Source organism: Equus asinus, chromosome 24 (assembly GCF_041296235.1).
Source record: "Equus asinus isolate D_3611 breed Donkey chromosome 24, EquAss-T2T_v2, whole genome shotgun sequence".
Taxonomy (NCBI): Eukaryota; Metazoa; Chordata; class Mammalia; order Perissodactyla; family Equidae; genus Equus; species Equus asinus.
The window spans coordinates 37318011-37333066 of NC_091813.1; the positions used below are offsets into that span (position 1 = coordinate 37318011).

The 15056-nt window shown below is 48.4% G+C and overlaps 1 protein-coding gene across 1 annotated transcript in view; it reads right to left on the minus strand.

Annotated features, from left to right (window-relative positions):
* SIM1 (SIM bHLH transcription factor 1) overlaps positions 1-15056 on the minus strand; it is a 66545-nt gene that overhangs the window by 44465 nt on the left and 7024 nt on the right. Inside the window, exons 3-9 of the mRNA XM_070496422.1 lie at positions 11220-11302; positions 7513-7606; positions 6879-6983; positions 6662-6747; positions 5742-5941; positions 5428-5534; positions 4597-4744 (exon numbers count right to left, since the gene is read on the minus strand). Of these exons, the coding sequence (XP_070352523.1) occupies positions 4597-4744; positions 5428-5534; positions 5742-5941; positions 6662-6747; positions 6879-6983; positions 7513-7606; positions 11220-11302 (823 nt within the window). The remainder of the gene's footprint in view (positions 1-4596; positions 4745-5427; positions 5535-5741; positions 5942-6661; positions 6748-6878; positions 6984-7512; positions 7607-11219; positions 11303-15056) is intronic.

Consider the following 15056-nt stretch of genomic DNA (forward strand, 5'->3'; position numbering starts at 1 on the left):
TAAATTATTTTATATTTTGCTGTAGCTTGCAAAGTCAAAAGGTGCTTCATTTGACATTATTTATAATATAAAAGACTGGCTTTGCTAACCAAGAAATTAAAATCTATTCCTATAACTATACATATTATTGTCACGTTTTTTAAAAGTATTTTCTAAAATATCTTAGTAATAATATCGCTGGGCCTTAAGATTAAAAATTTTTTCAAATTTAAATTCCCAAATTAACTCAAAACTATTAATATGCTTGAAAGAGCAAACTAATATGAGCATATTTTAATGTTTTCTGCTTTATAGTAAGAATATATAAGATTTTATATTCACAGAATATGTTAAGACTTAAAAATCCTTTTTAATTGTGAAAACTATAAGGGTTTTATGTAAAGAAGAACAAACATTATGTGACCTGCAATAATTACAATGTAGAGACTCCTGTTTTTCTTTTATATGAAGGAAGTATTGGCATTTGCTAATATGGCAATTACTGGTATTTGCCCTAACTTTTCTACAAATTCAAAAAGATTCTTTAGTAGATAACAAGTGTTACATAGACCACTAACGTAAATTGTCTCTATGTGTTCTGCTTTTTGTAACACTGAAATAGGAATTTTAACACAGAAAATTACTTCCTTCTATGGGTTCAGTGAATCATTCTAAAGCATGTGAAATTTTCCATTAAAACAGTGTTCCATCCTAAACTTAGGATGGAACTTAGGAAATAGGCAGAGAAGCCGTCTTTACCAAGAAAAATTGTTGAAGATATTGAATCTGTCTGATTCCAACTTTGCCAAATCACTCTCGACATCTTTTCTCTTACTGTCCAGGCAAAGTATCAGAATTGCATTAGCTTACAATTCTCATTAAAAGTTTAGTTTAAAACACACTAACCTTTACAACTATATCCTACAGAAGTCCTCTCACAAAATATCATCCATCAATCAGCCTAATTGAGGTCACACATCAGTGAGGGCTTGATGAATTTCAATGGCAGATTGTTTTCGTGGCATGAGTAAACTAGATCACACATATATTTTTGCAACCTTCTACACACAGTATTTTTGAATACTTTAAGTGCAGCATCATAAATGGTACAGTGACTATGTAGGAAAATGTTATTCAAGGGTGAATCTCATGATGTCCGTAGCTTATTTTAAAACGACCCAGTAGAGAAAAGAATGCATATATACATATAGGTAGAGACATCAAGCAAATATGGCTTCTATTATAGATGATGTGTGTATGGATATTTGTTGGACTATTCTTTCAACTTTTTTGTGTGTTTGAAAATATCTTAAAATGGGATTTTTACACCTCATTGGTTTATCCTTAAAAGCAGATTTAAAAGTTTTTCTTTTTAAAACATAGAAGTTTAAAAAGATAAAGAGAATCAATGCTCTTCATTCTCCTAGAAATTATTTTTTGTAGTTTATTGGGTATTCCACATTTTTAATTTTCTTCACATTAAGTGCTGTTTTCCACCTGAACTGGCTGTGAATAATTAATACTACTAATTAAACCAACTCAAGGAAATATGAAGTCAAAAAATCACTTAGGTTTTACACAGTAGGCTTTCCTTTTACTCTTCACATTTTTCTGGACTTTTCCCAACATTCACTGTTACTAGATACTAGCTCCATTCACCTGTCGTCTTGAAAATAAGCAGGGACCAGGGCCTGTCATGCTTAAAGTTTATTTCAAAGCCTGTGGGCACTCGAATTTTGTAAGAAAGTTTTTTTAGTATAGAACATAAAGCTAACAAGGTATGTGTGTCTTAGAGAAAATCATGAACTGGTTAGTTTTTGGTCTGGATTTTTTTTTTTTTTTTTTGGAGTTTTAATGAAAAGCTACAGAAGCTTCAGGGAACCTTAAAGACCCAGAAAAACACTAAGAGAAATTTAAAAATTTAATCATAGTGTCTTCTCACTCTCCTCTCCAGATCTTCAGAACACCAATATTTTGTCTGGTGATGACACAAAAGTCAGTAAAAGCACCAGTTCATATACCACTGCCTCTCAAATTCCTATATTCACTGTTGCAGCTGCTGCTTAAAACAGGGTTACTGAATATTTCTATTCATCATTGCTTTTGTTAGATAATAATGGCTGATTTTTCCAGGCATATGTTAACATCCACAATAAATTTATCATCAGCAAATTAGAAAAATAAGCTTCTTATGAGTGTAACTTCCTCCAAAATGTCACACCTTCCTTTAACTGATGCTTATTTTAAATTCTCTCTACTTTCATGACATGAAAATCCCTTCAAAGTGTATGCTATTAAAATATCTAAATTTGGAAAACATCTGGCCGGTCAAATTATTTGGGGGGCTTGTGATTTGAAGTATATTGTTTGAGGTGGTGTATTTGGAAAGACTCACTTATCATTCTCAGCTTCACAGAGAACTAGCCCTGAAAACAAAGGTATGGGGTAGTTCACTGCTCCCATAGAGAATCAATAGCCATCTATTTAATTTGCTAAGACAATGTAAATTAGTAACTTCCAGCCAGATGTGCGATATACACATCAAACAAACTGCAACCTGCTCATTATGAAAATCCCGTCAACACACACAGAGCCACTTGATGACATTTCATCTAAGGCAGTTTTCACATTTGCATCCATAAAAATTGCCCTGAGAATTTTTATACAAAGAATTGGAGCTGAGGCTCATAAAAGGGTCATCAATTTCAGTTTTTCATCTTGTGTGCTTCTGTGTGTTTATTTCTGTTTTCATTCAAAGGTATAAAACATTCAGAAAAATATGTGCCATGCTATTTTTTCCTTCTGTAAATCATTTATCCTCATTACATCTTTTTAATCTGATGTAAAGTTGGGATTCTCACCCCACTGCCCTGAAGGATTGTGTAAAGTGAAGAATGACAGAGTCAACAGAAGAAAGGAAGTACACTTATCCACTGGAAAACAAGACTGAATATTTCAAAACGACTCCAAACATAAATTAAGTTTACCCATTGGGAGGTCTAACTTGCATTCTGATCATTTATATGGGTCTGTGTGACTATATACCCTGCTGTTTGATAAAAAATGATTACTAAGCACAGGCACCCACCAGAGAGCAGAGTGTATGTATAATGCTGTGATGTCTCAGACATATAAAGCACCTTCTTAAAGAATGTCCGTTTCCTTTCCATGGTAAGCAGACATAATTTTTCACTCTTTAATACTTCTGCTTCACGGAGTGGCTTATTTTATGAATTATGCTTTGCCGTTTTCTCTTATGTTTATTTTGATAATATGAAAAATGGCATTCATAAAATAGATGGTTTTGTTTCATGATATCCAAAATATTGGTATGTTTTCTGCTCTGTATGAAAATCTACAGCCCTCTTGCTATTACAAAAACCTAACAGTATTTATTTTAACCATTTACTAAAATGAGAGAAATAAAAAGATTCTTCTTAATAACCAGCTATTATTCTTGAACACAGACTCCTCACCTAAACCAAATTCATTTTCCAAGTCTTTTGGGTTAAATTTTCTCATTAAACAGGGCACAAAATAAATAGTCTTATTGCCAAGCCTAACATTTCCAACTACTATGCTTTTAATTCAACAGTTTAGAAGAACACGGCATGAATCTAGTCCTCATCACCTATAGTATAGTCTAATTCCAAATAGCACCCTTTAACCAACTCCGTAATGTCAAAATAGCATTTCTACTAAGTGCCCAGGTGTCAATGCTTCTAAAGTAAATAACTCCTGAGATCTCCTAAAAGCACAAGAATTTCAACATCTACAAAAAAAGAACTGCGCACACAAAAGGGTTCTTCATAAAGGCTTCAACCCTAAGCAATTCAACTTTCACAAACATTATACAGAACGTGCTTTCTTCACCAGCCACACACCAGGCCACGTGATCAGCCTGCAGGGCAACACCGACAACCAGAAATGATTATTGTTTCTAGAAAGAATAAGGCTCAAATGCAGCCACTGCAGCCGCCCAGTGAGCAGCACCCGCAGGTGGCACTAGGAGGCCGGCTCCTCACTCGGTGATTCGGTCACACAACACTCGGGGCCTGGGCTCCAGCCAAGACTGGCAGCATTAGCTCGGGTCGCTTTGCTTTCTGGAGGTTAAAGTCAGACCTTCTTGGTCACTCAAACCTCCTTTGTGGTTCAGGAAAAGAATCCCTCTCTCAGAACTCTTAGCTTTGAATGGAGACTGGTTAAAATTAAGAACTTCAAACCCAGATTTGAAAAAGTGAAACAGATGTCCTGTTTGTTAACCATAAATGGCTCCGTACGTCGGGTCCTTTCCTCTCTCTTTTTTTTCCTTTCTGCCGCATTAAGTTTTATTTAATGCAGAGTTCGCTTAAAAGGCTAAAAGAGAGAGAGTAGAAAGCAAATATAGACTGTGGATGGAAAAACCCCTAAATCTTTCTCCGGAATATAACGAAGGAAGCCTCTTCATAAGGATGAAAGTGTTCAAGCTGCCGCCTCCCAGCGCAGCCAGCACTGGGGTCAAAACCAGAGTCCCCAGTAGAGCCTAGACTCGCCTAACCCGACGGTGCCCCCCACCTGCACGCTCGTAGAGACCAGCGTCGCCTGGAGCGGGCGAAGGGGTCGCAGGCTTGCACTCACGTGAGAACATAGTTGACGCTGACGATACAGTGTGGCCTGGACGAGCGGCTGTTGTGCACGATGGTCGCATAGCTCTGCACCCAGACCCAGCCGCCGTGCTTCGCCAGGAACCTGTAGTATTTCGTGGTCACCTGCCCCTTCACCAGCACTGATGGAGAGACAGAAAGCAGCTGGCGTGAACGAGCTCGCTCTGGATCGGTCTCAAATGCCATCCCTGGCGGTGGGAGTGCAGGTCCCCTGCGGGCCCTAATAACCGCGCCAGGCAGGAGGGAGAGACAACCAGCACATTCCAAAACGAATTGATTGTCTGGTTAATTTGCATCGAATCCTGCGGTCCCTCACCATTAGCAAAACGGGAAACACTCAAATTGGGGGGATTCCCTGATTCTGTTTTCTAACTATGGAAGGCGGGGTCCAGGCCGCAGGACTCCGACGCCCCTCTTTCCAGTTCCGGGAGATTCAGCTCAAAAGCAAACTTGTATCAAAAGCCAAGAGCGTCAACGCGCGTGAGCCAAGCGGGCTAGCCTCGCTTTTTGTTCCCACCTTTAGAGGTCTACAAGGGAGGAAGCATATCAACAGGAGAATGAGACCCCTCCAGGGCAGGTTCTGCCCAGAAACTCTCCCCCCGCCTGTGTGAGCTGCTCGCGGATGTCAGAGAAACGAGTCGGGGCCCAGGTTTGGAGGAGCCACTAGCAGGGCCTCACACGCTGCCACCGCTCGGCTCAGGGGGCTCCCACCCGTCCTGGACTGAGGACTTCAATCACGCCCCCGCCCCCGGGCCGGGCAGGATGCGCCGGGGTGGGCCCAGCGCTGGGCAGCCTGGCGCCTTACGCAGGTGGTGAGCGCAGCGCAGGTGGAAGGTGTCGCAGCCGTGCACGTGGTGGTACAGGGTCTTCTCAATCAAGTCCTGAGGTTCGTACCCAGTCAGCTCCGCCACTCTGCGAAGATCAATCCCCGGAGGATGAGTACCGAGTGCGGCGGTGCCCCCTCCACCCAGACAGCCATCTCAGACTTGTGGGCCCGCCCTCACTTCACAGTGCCCGATGGGCCGCCTCATCTGTAAAATGGGCTGCCAAGGTGCTCTCTGTCACTGACCAGAGCCGCCCTCTCCGGAGGGGCGACCCCTTCCTGCCCTGGCCACCCACCTAGAGTCCAGGAAGATGAGCTTCATGTCCAGGCTGGCGCGGAACATGAACATGTTGCTGTGCAGCTTGATCTCCGTGACGGCGCTGGGAGGCAGCGAGTGGCCCACGGCCACCAGGCCCACATTCTGGTAGCAGCCGTCGAAGGGGGACATGTCCAAACTGTACTGGCGGATCTTCAGGTAGCCGCTGCAGTGAATGACCTGCGGCGGAGGGTGAGCGGTTGAGACTCAGCCACAGCCAGAGACACCCCAAAAAGGTGGGGAGGAGAATGAAACGTTAGGAAACACTCCTCGGCCACAAAGGCCATGTGGGCCACGCCCTCGCACTGAAGCGTCCAAAGTTATTGGGGCTCCAACGTGTCTCAAGGGAAAGAATGCACTGCCATTCTGAACTCACCTGGGGCTTGTAAAAATGCAGAGGCCTGGGCCCTGCCAACCCAACGCATCCGAATCGCCAAGGGGGGCCCTGGAACCTACATTCTAATCATGTTTAGTCTCATCAAACAAGAGAACTACGGATTTCAGGTAAGGCTCTGGTTCTTAACCTCTCCAGGGGTCAGATTCTTATGCTGTGAGTAAACTCAACGGATCCCCCGAAGTTACCATTTCAGACCCTTTACACACCCCTAATGCCCGTTATGGGCCCCAGGTTAAGAGCCCCCGCGGCCAGCCGAGCAGTATGCGGACCCAGGGAGACTTAGTCTTAAAACGCAGTCCCCAGGTGTTCACAAAGTTCAATGTCCCTCGTGGTGCGCCGGGCCGCAGCGCCCTGACGCATGCGGGGGCGCCTTCTGGGGTGGTCCCGGTCGCAGGAATGTCCCTCCCACGCCGCACACGCCTCGCGTCCTGCCCCCTTCGTCTACACCCGGCTAGGTGGCCGTGGTCGCCATCAGGCGTGGATCTTCCGTCCCAGCTGCGCACCTTGTAGCCGCCGCAGGTGAGGCCCGCATTCCTCTTGGCCAAGACGCATTTCATCCTCAGGAAGAAGGAGCGCTCGATCTCATACTCTGGGAGAGAGCAGGGAGGGAGGCGCAGGACGTGAGACAGGCGGCGCCGCCGTCCTGGCCATGGCGCAGGGGAAGAACCACAAACGGACTCCGGTGGGCCCGAGTGTCGCCGGCGCGCGCGTCTGCCTTACCCTGGACGAAGTGAGAGTGATAGGGCTGATGGGCGGTGAGCACGGCCGTCATCTCGTCGTGGTCGGCCGGGTGGATGTATTCGTAAATGCTGTTCCCGGTCAGCTCTACCTGTAAAAAGGAGGGTATCACCGTCTCCGAGGAGGTGGTACACCCCGCGAAGGGGCTGGAAGATTGGCCGCGGGACCACAGGACTGTGGGGACAGGAGCCTGAACTCTAGAGTCGGCGCTGAGTTCTAATTCCAATTCTGCTGCCTGCTACCTATGGCAGCCTATCTAAGCCTCAGTTTGCTTATCTATGAAAGAAAATAATAGCAGTAACTATAATTGTAGCAGTAGTAGCTCCCTGGCAATGTTCTTGTGAAGACATCATGACATAAGTTTGCAACCACCTTCCTTGGTGTTTGGCTTATGGTAGGGACTCAAAAATGTTGCTGCTGTTTGGTCTGGGGTGGAAGCTTGGGTGGATAAGGGAAGTAGAGGAAGGGAGAGATCCAGATGTCCTGCCAGCTGAGATATTTCCAGCCCCAGAAATGCACATATAATGCACATATGAAGCTTTGGGAAAGCTCCCTTCCCTCTCCTGCCTACAGCTCTGGTCTTAAACATTGAAGGCTGGAGGTGTGGACCACTCACCTACCTGAGAAAGACCCAGGTGGACTGAGGCTGTTTCTGAGATGTACATGATCTTCCCATCTGGTGCCACCACAAAGATGAAGCCATCCAGGGTCTGGGGAGATAGAAACAGAGTTGAATGGAGAGCCCTCTGGGCCACTGGGAGAAACTGACTAGGGGAGAGAGAGAAGTTAGAGATGTTCAGCCAGAAGTACAGAGAGATGGAGTAAAGGGGCTGGTAGGAAACAGGGCAGAGAAAACCAGGCACAAGAGTCCCCTCTTTGGTTCATTCCAAATATGTAAGCCTCTGGGACAGGCAGCACACGGGGAGAGGTCCAGAGGAAGTGGACAAGGGGTGGACTGCCATCCAAGAATTTGGGGTCTACCACAATGGACAAAGCAGACACATTTGTAGCACACACACACAGACATTCTGGGTGGGTGGGGGGATCACAGCCTGCAATAAGAGGTGAGTTAGGTTCTTGGGGTGATGGTCACTGAAAGAACCAGAATTTTCCTGTGTCAGTCTTGGAAGACTCCATGGTGGCAGCATCCTATAATGGAAGGAAGGCTAGCAGGGTTTGGGAAATAGGCACAGGGCAATGCGGAAGGTCTGGCAGTGTGAGAAGTTTGTAGACAGAAGGCCAGTGGCTCTGCAAGGAGTCCGGGAGATGAGGATTTAGGAGATGAGAGGCTTTCTGGGCAGCAATTCTATAGAAAAGTGCAAGAGCGTGTATGGGTGTGTGTGTTTACGTTGATGTAGTGGACTGACAGCTCTCCATGAAGGAAAGTCATTCACTGTCCCTGCATTTCTGTGAATGACGCTTCAGTCCAGGCAGTGGAGATATAGGAGGGAGGCAGATCCTGCTCTCAAGGAGCTGGAAGTCCAGCAGGGGCAACTGGCCTGAAGACAGATAAAATGACCACAGAGCGAAGAGATGGAACTGTTAGGCCCAGAGGCTACGTGGCCAGAGGCCCGGGGAAGAATCAGAGAAACCTTACAGGAGGTATTTGAGCAAAGCCTTGAAGAGGAAGCCTGATCTGGAGAAGGGAGGAAGGGCATCCTAGGAGAAGGAATGACTCGGCACATGGCAAAGGCAAGATCTTGGGGGGGGAGGGGGATGGTGGATCTGGTGTACTCAGGTGAGATAAGTTTGGTGTACCAAAGATGGGGCTGAGGAAGTATACTGGTGCTGGATCCAACAAAGTTTTCTAAGCAGGGGAATAGCATGCTTAGATGTCTTTTTTTTCTGGCAGAATGTGGACCTTGACATGCAGGAGGAAAGAGTGGAAATGAAGAGATCAGAGATGGTCAAGCCCAAACTTTGGTGGTCACGAGGGGGATGGGAAAGGGGGAGAGTCTAATTCAAAGATGGTTCCAGCTGTGGAATTTATGGTGGCAGAAAGAGAAGCCAAGACTGACTTCAAGGTTTCAGTAAGGGCATTGAGAAGAGGGTAATACCACTAACCAAGATTCAAAATTTAGGGAAGTGTGGTGAGTTTTTCGATGAGTGGGAGTCTGGAGAAAGGAGACAATGAATTCTTGTCTTGGAGGTGCTAAACTTCAAGTGCATGCAGTTTCCATTTGGATGTGTCCAGTTGGCAGCAGGAAATAAGGATCTGGAGCTCAGGAGGGGTGTCTAGACTGGAGAAACCAGCTGGAGTTTTGCAAATGTGGGGAAAAGAGTTGAGGTGGTGGTGTTGGCTGAAATCACCCAGGAGTCCTTGACACTGTGAGAGGAGAAACAGAGCTCAAGCTTGGGGAAATACCAGCATTTACAGCCAACCAGTGGTGGGAAAGCCAGAGGAGCAAGCAGAGAGAGGGAACAATCCAGGAAATTGTGCTACTTTAGAAACTGAGGGAGGGGGCCGGCCCCGTGGCCGATTGGTTAAGTTCGAGTGCTCCGCTTTTGCAGCCCAGGGTTTCACTCGGATCCTGGATGTGGACATGGCACCACTCATCAGGCTGTGTTGAGGTGGCGTCCCACATGCCACAACTAGAAGGACCAAGAACTAAAAATCCACAACTATGTACCGGGAGGCTTTGGGAGAAAAAGGAAAAATAAAATCTTTAAAAAAAATAAAGAAAAGAAAAGAAACTCAGGGAAAGGGAGAATGTAAAGTAAGCAGTGTTACTTCCATCAGGTTTTTATCCAAATGTCACTTTCTCAGTGAGGCCTTCCGCAGCTGTCCCCATTTTCAATGGTATCATTCAAACACAGCTCTCCTCCTTCCCCTTCTAATTTTTTCCATAGGATCTACATCACCTGTTATAGTATGCACTGCACCTGTATGGGTTTGCAAGACTACTCTCCTTAGAATGTAAACTCCATGTGGGAAGGGCTTCCTGCCCAGCACACAGTTGGCCCTCCTATATTTGTGGAGTGAATGTGGTCAGGTAGAATAAGAGATGAGCATTTTATGCTGAATACCAAAATGTGGTGGAGCACACGCAGAGCCCCATGACTGGGAGATGCCAGACAGCAGGGGTGTGGGTGCGATGGGGCAGGGTGAGCAGGGAGTTGAGAGTGAAATTAAATCCTTCGAGAAGTTTGAGATGAAGAAGAGGAAAGAGATTGGGCACGAGCTAGAAAGAGTGAGGGGTTGTTTGGGTTTTGTTCTCTTGTTTACGTTGGTGAGAGAAATTAGCTGGGAATATGGAATTATTGGGGGGGGGGATGTCATTTGTTGAGAGACAACTAACAGAAGCTGGCCCTGAGAAAAAGGAAGGATGGCACCATTCTAGCTAAATTTGGAGGTGTGGAGACCAGACCAGTGAAGGAATGCTCACCCATAGCCTTTCTTTGCTCTGTGAAACTAAAATCTTTCCAGCCTGTGAGATGGAGGGAGGGCCCAGGTGGCCTGGGACTGAAAATTTAGGGAAGCGTGGTGAGTTTTGCTATGAGTGGGAGTCTGGACTCAGACTCCCCCGATGCTGCTTAGGTTTGAGACTCCCACATGAGGAGCTCGTGGTGGACTTTAATAATAATAATAAGGGGGTGCAGAGTGGGAGACAAGTGTCAAACTTAAAAGTGCTACCGGGAGTTTTACTATTTTAAATATTTGCTAGGCGACTTAAGCGGGCAGGGGCTATTTGAAACGGTGTACACTGCAAACAACGCGGGGATGAGCGCCTCCACACTGGTTAAACTCATTACCTGGGGAGATATATGTGTGCGCGCGAGGGTCTGCACATGGCCTGGGACGGCCCGGGGTGAGGGCACGTGGAGAGAGAGGAGAGAGCCCGGGAAACTACTGGGAGGAGATGAAACGAGTCGCAGACGCAGCTGGATCCGGAATGTGTGGGCTTAAAGCATTGACCGGCATTTCTACTGGATTCCCGTTATTTCCTGTGTAAATCCTTCATTTTGGACGGTTTTGCAGCCCGGCCTCGGCAGCTTGGCCCGGGGCCCTCGGGTTCCCTCAGCAGAAGGGTGTCATAGGGCACCCCCTCCCTGGGTTCAGCCATCCTGATGGGGGCCTTGCCGAGCTGCCTTCCAAACCCAGCGCACCGTTTGTCACCTTGCCTCCCTCTCCGCCTCTCTAGGCGCCATCCGCACCCAGCGAGGTTAAGAACTAAACGCTTTAACTTTGGAGGAGCTGAAGGAGATCCAAGAGGGCCACGTGCGGGCCGGATCCCATTTTTCTGGGAGAAAAGAAGCCGGGTGGGGCCAGACACCCGGGCCCTGGAAGCATCCGCGCCGCCTCCGGAAGGCCCGCGCCGGTACCTGGAGCAGATGAGAGCCCAGTTCTCGGCCAACGTTGTCCAGGGGGCTGGTCCGACTCGAGTGACCCCATGCCTCGCCGAGCCCTGTGGAGACGCAGAGATGCCCTTTAGCGATGGGACTCCGACCCAGCGGGCACTTTGAGACTGGTCTGGCGGTTGTGTCACACGCGCATCTCGCACACAAGACCTCATCCCCTCGGGGCTCCCCACCACCAGGACCGAGAGGACCTACAGCTGGTAAATTTCGCCCGGTTCTCTCAGCTTCTAAAGGGTCAAGCAGAGGTCAAAGTCCCTCTCTGGGACGAGCGTGGGCTTCTTAGGGACCGCAGGGCCCTGACTGAGTGTCCCCCTGGCGGGATCCCAAGTAGCCGAGTTTGGGGACAGCCTGAAGGGGCCTTGACACCGCACCCCAGCAACAACTTTTGCGTAGGTCCATTACTGCGCTGAGGGAGGTGGGGGACACTATTTCTCACCCAAAGTTTCATCATCATCCTCATCACGAGGCAAGGATGGCCACACATCCAGCAAATGCCGCTGCCCGCCCGGAGCGGGCGCGGCAGGCCAGGTCCAGCTGGTCCCTAGTGGGCCCTCTGATTGGCTGCAGGGCTCTCCAGCCATTTTTCTCCCCTTCGGCCTCTGACTCTCATCTCCTTCGGAAAAATCCGTTCGATCGCGGCATGGCTCCCAGTACCATTATTCCTGCGCAGTCCTTCTTGCTCTGCCCTTCCCCTCCTAGCCCCGGCCTCACCCATCCTAAGCTCACCTCCCCCACCAAAAACCGCACTGGCGCTCTTGAAATCAGTTACTTTCCGGTGCTGACACCATCTCAGCACTATTTTTGTTCCCTTCTGGATAGAGAATCCGTTTCTCTACTGTCCTCGTATCATCGATTAACAAAGACAGCCGTTTCCTCTCCTCGGTTGCTACCACGTTAAGATCTTTTCAGGCTTTGCCACAAATCATTTCTCTGGTGATGCCTAAAAAGTAAAACTCCCTGGGTGCCCGTGGCTGATTTTTTAAAAATTAATATGGAGTCTACTATAGTACCTGTTTGCGGAAAGAAAATGAAAAATAAGGCAGAAGAAACTTCCCGAGACCAAAGTTAAACTAATTATAGGTACTATCTTTTAACAGCGTTGCTGCTGAAATTAAACTAGGTAGTTAAACTCTTTTATGCTTACACCATTAAACAAGTTTTAACATGACCCAAAAAAGGGCTGATTTGCTGATTTACTAATTACGGGGAAATTACTACGATGTACATAAAGACAAACACACTCGCATTGTAATGTGAGGGTGGGGGCGGATCTTTCAGAATAAAACAAGGAGTTGGACTCTTAAAATGTGTTGGCCAGAAGCTGCTTCCTAAGCAAGCGATCAAAACCCTGGTAACGAGTCAACGTGAGCGCCCCTTAAGCTCGAATAGGGTCTTTCTGGGTGTTTGCACATCTAAATAAATCTAACGATTTCCCCAGCGCTCTGCAAACACCGCCGCTCCCCGCCCGCGCCCGACTCCTCTCCCTCCCTCGCGTCTCGCCGACCCCTCCGGGCTCTTTAGCCCGCCCCAGTTTCCCTCCCTAGAGTGACTGCACTGCCCTGATTCCTGTGGTCCTCCTGGACCATTCCAGAGGGCCTCTGCCACAGCCTCCTGTACACACCCCTTCGCCTTGTCACCTTCCCTCGCTCCTCCCGTCTCAGCCAAGTTATCTTCGTTGGTTTCCGGCACGATATGCATGTTTTCATCCCTGCTCACACATACCGACTCAGAAGAAGTGGCAAGAGGGGTTGGCTGGGGAGGCCGTACAGGAGAAGGGGAGAGTCAGCCGGGGACGCGGGTGGCTCTGGCCCCTTGGACGCTGTGGGCCCAGCCAAAGGCCTAAAAGCCCACAGCTTCGCGGGGGCGAGGAGCCGGCAACTTCTGAAATCACAGCTCCCAGAAGGGTGCGAAGCCTGCGCTTAAGGCCTCCAAGCGTCTTTATCCTAAAATTATGAAGGTCCCCCAAAGCGGCTGGGAGACCCCGGGATCGGCATCCCGACCCGAAGCGTCGGAAAGCGCCCCGGCTGGACCCGGGGTTAAGCACTGGTTCCGAACTCCGCGCCGGCCTGGGCTGTTCGCGCTCTCGGGTTGCGGCCTCATTAGTATGCGCCTAGGAGGGGAGAATCAGACTTCGCCGCAGGTTAATAACCAGCCGGGCGGCGCAGGTTAACTGGGGCCTCCCTCGCCCTCTCCTGCCCCTCGCCCCCCTTTTAAGGAACCTTTTGCTTTCACGGAGCATTGCCTTCTCTTTATGTCCCCGGTCGAAATGGCCGTCACAAGGTTATGTCTGGGTTAATGTTTTATGCGAGGCTGGCAGCGCTCGTCTACCTGCGTGCTTTCCTGACCTCACACTAGGGCCGAGCTTGCCCTTCCGCCTGCCCAGGACACCTCCCAGACCCCGGGCATGGGTCCCGCCTCCCGAAAACCCCGGAGTGGGTCAGAGACCCTTGTCCCCGGACCCCTCTCCTCCTGCCTGCGGTGACGCGCTCCCGCACCCAATTTCAGTTGGCGAGGAGGGTAAGCTGAGATTTCGTTTCTGCACTTGACCTACCGCAGAAAATTCGCAAATCCTTTGATTGTCTGTTTAAAAGGAGGAGGAAACCAGCTCCCTTTGCGGCAGGATTACAGTGGGAACAAGATCTAAAGATTCTCTTGTAATTCGGTGAGGCCGAGGGAGCGGGGTTTTGCAAAGGAAAAAAGGAGCTCTGTGAGGGAGGCGATAACTAAATCGGGTTTTAGACAAAAGGATTTTCCCCAGCTAAAGTGGCCGAAGACAAAGGAAAACATAATCTATTTTGGAAGATTTCCAAGATATGCCACATTAACCTCAGCAGATAAATTTTGCTTCTCCCCTCCCCCTCCTCCCTTCAAGTCTAGTTTATCATATTTACATAAGTAGTATTAGAAGAGATGTATCTATTATGGATCTAAAAGGCTGGCTCACATTTCATGTGAAAACCCGGGGCGAAGTTTCACTGTTGCTTTACCCTCGGTGCGCCGTTGAGCCATTTCCATTTAAATACCCCCCTGACCCAAGGATTACCTCAATGGACTGACTGCACGGGTTTTGTAATTTCCTGAAAATGAGATTTCGATTTATAAAACAAGAAACCAATTAGTAACCAAATGAGGCGAAGTAGATCCAGTAAAATTGACCTAATCCCACAGGCACAATTTAGGCCCGTTCTTGGCGAATGAATGATGAGCCCCCGTCTAGCGTGAGCTCAAAGCATCATCCAGCTGTGTTATTGCAAGCAGCAAAAATAAATTGATCGAGCCTTTCCTTCGGAATGAATTTCATACCCTTGACAAAATATAGATTACAGACCCGGCATCATCGCCTCCCTCTCTCAGACAGGAAGAAGAGGAAGAGAAGGGCTTATGCTACTGTTTTTGTTTTGTTTTGTTTTGAATAAATAAACACTATGGCTCAGGAGAAATGTGTCCTCCTTGCAGTCGTTCCCGGAACCTTCAGCTCCCGGACTGGTCGCGCTACACGTGCCTTTTAGGCAACATGGGGAGGGGAGGGGGCTGGAGGAGCTGTCCCATGACCAGACCACAACTTGGTGACTGAGTCAGGAAAAGGCCTCAGAGACCGCGCTCCTAACTCGGGTCCTGAGGGCCTTGGCTCAGCCGCCCAGGGTTTCGGCAGGGCCTGCGCGGCCTCCTCAGGGTCCAGTAACCGAGCGGTCTTCGTGTTAGGGCTCCGGGAGCCCCAGCGGCTGGGCTCTCTGGGGACGAGAGGGACGGAGATGGGGCGCCCTTAGCCGAGACCTAGGGCAGGAGCCGTCCCGGGTAGGG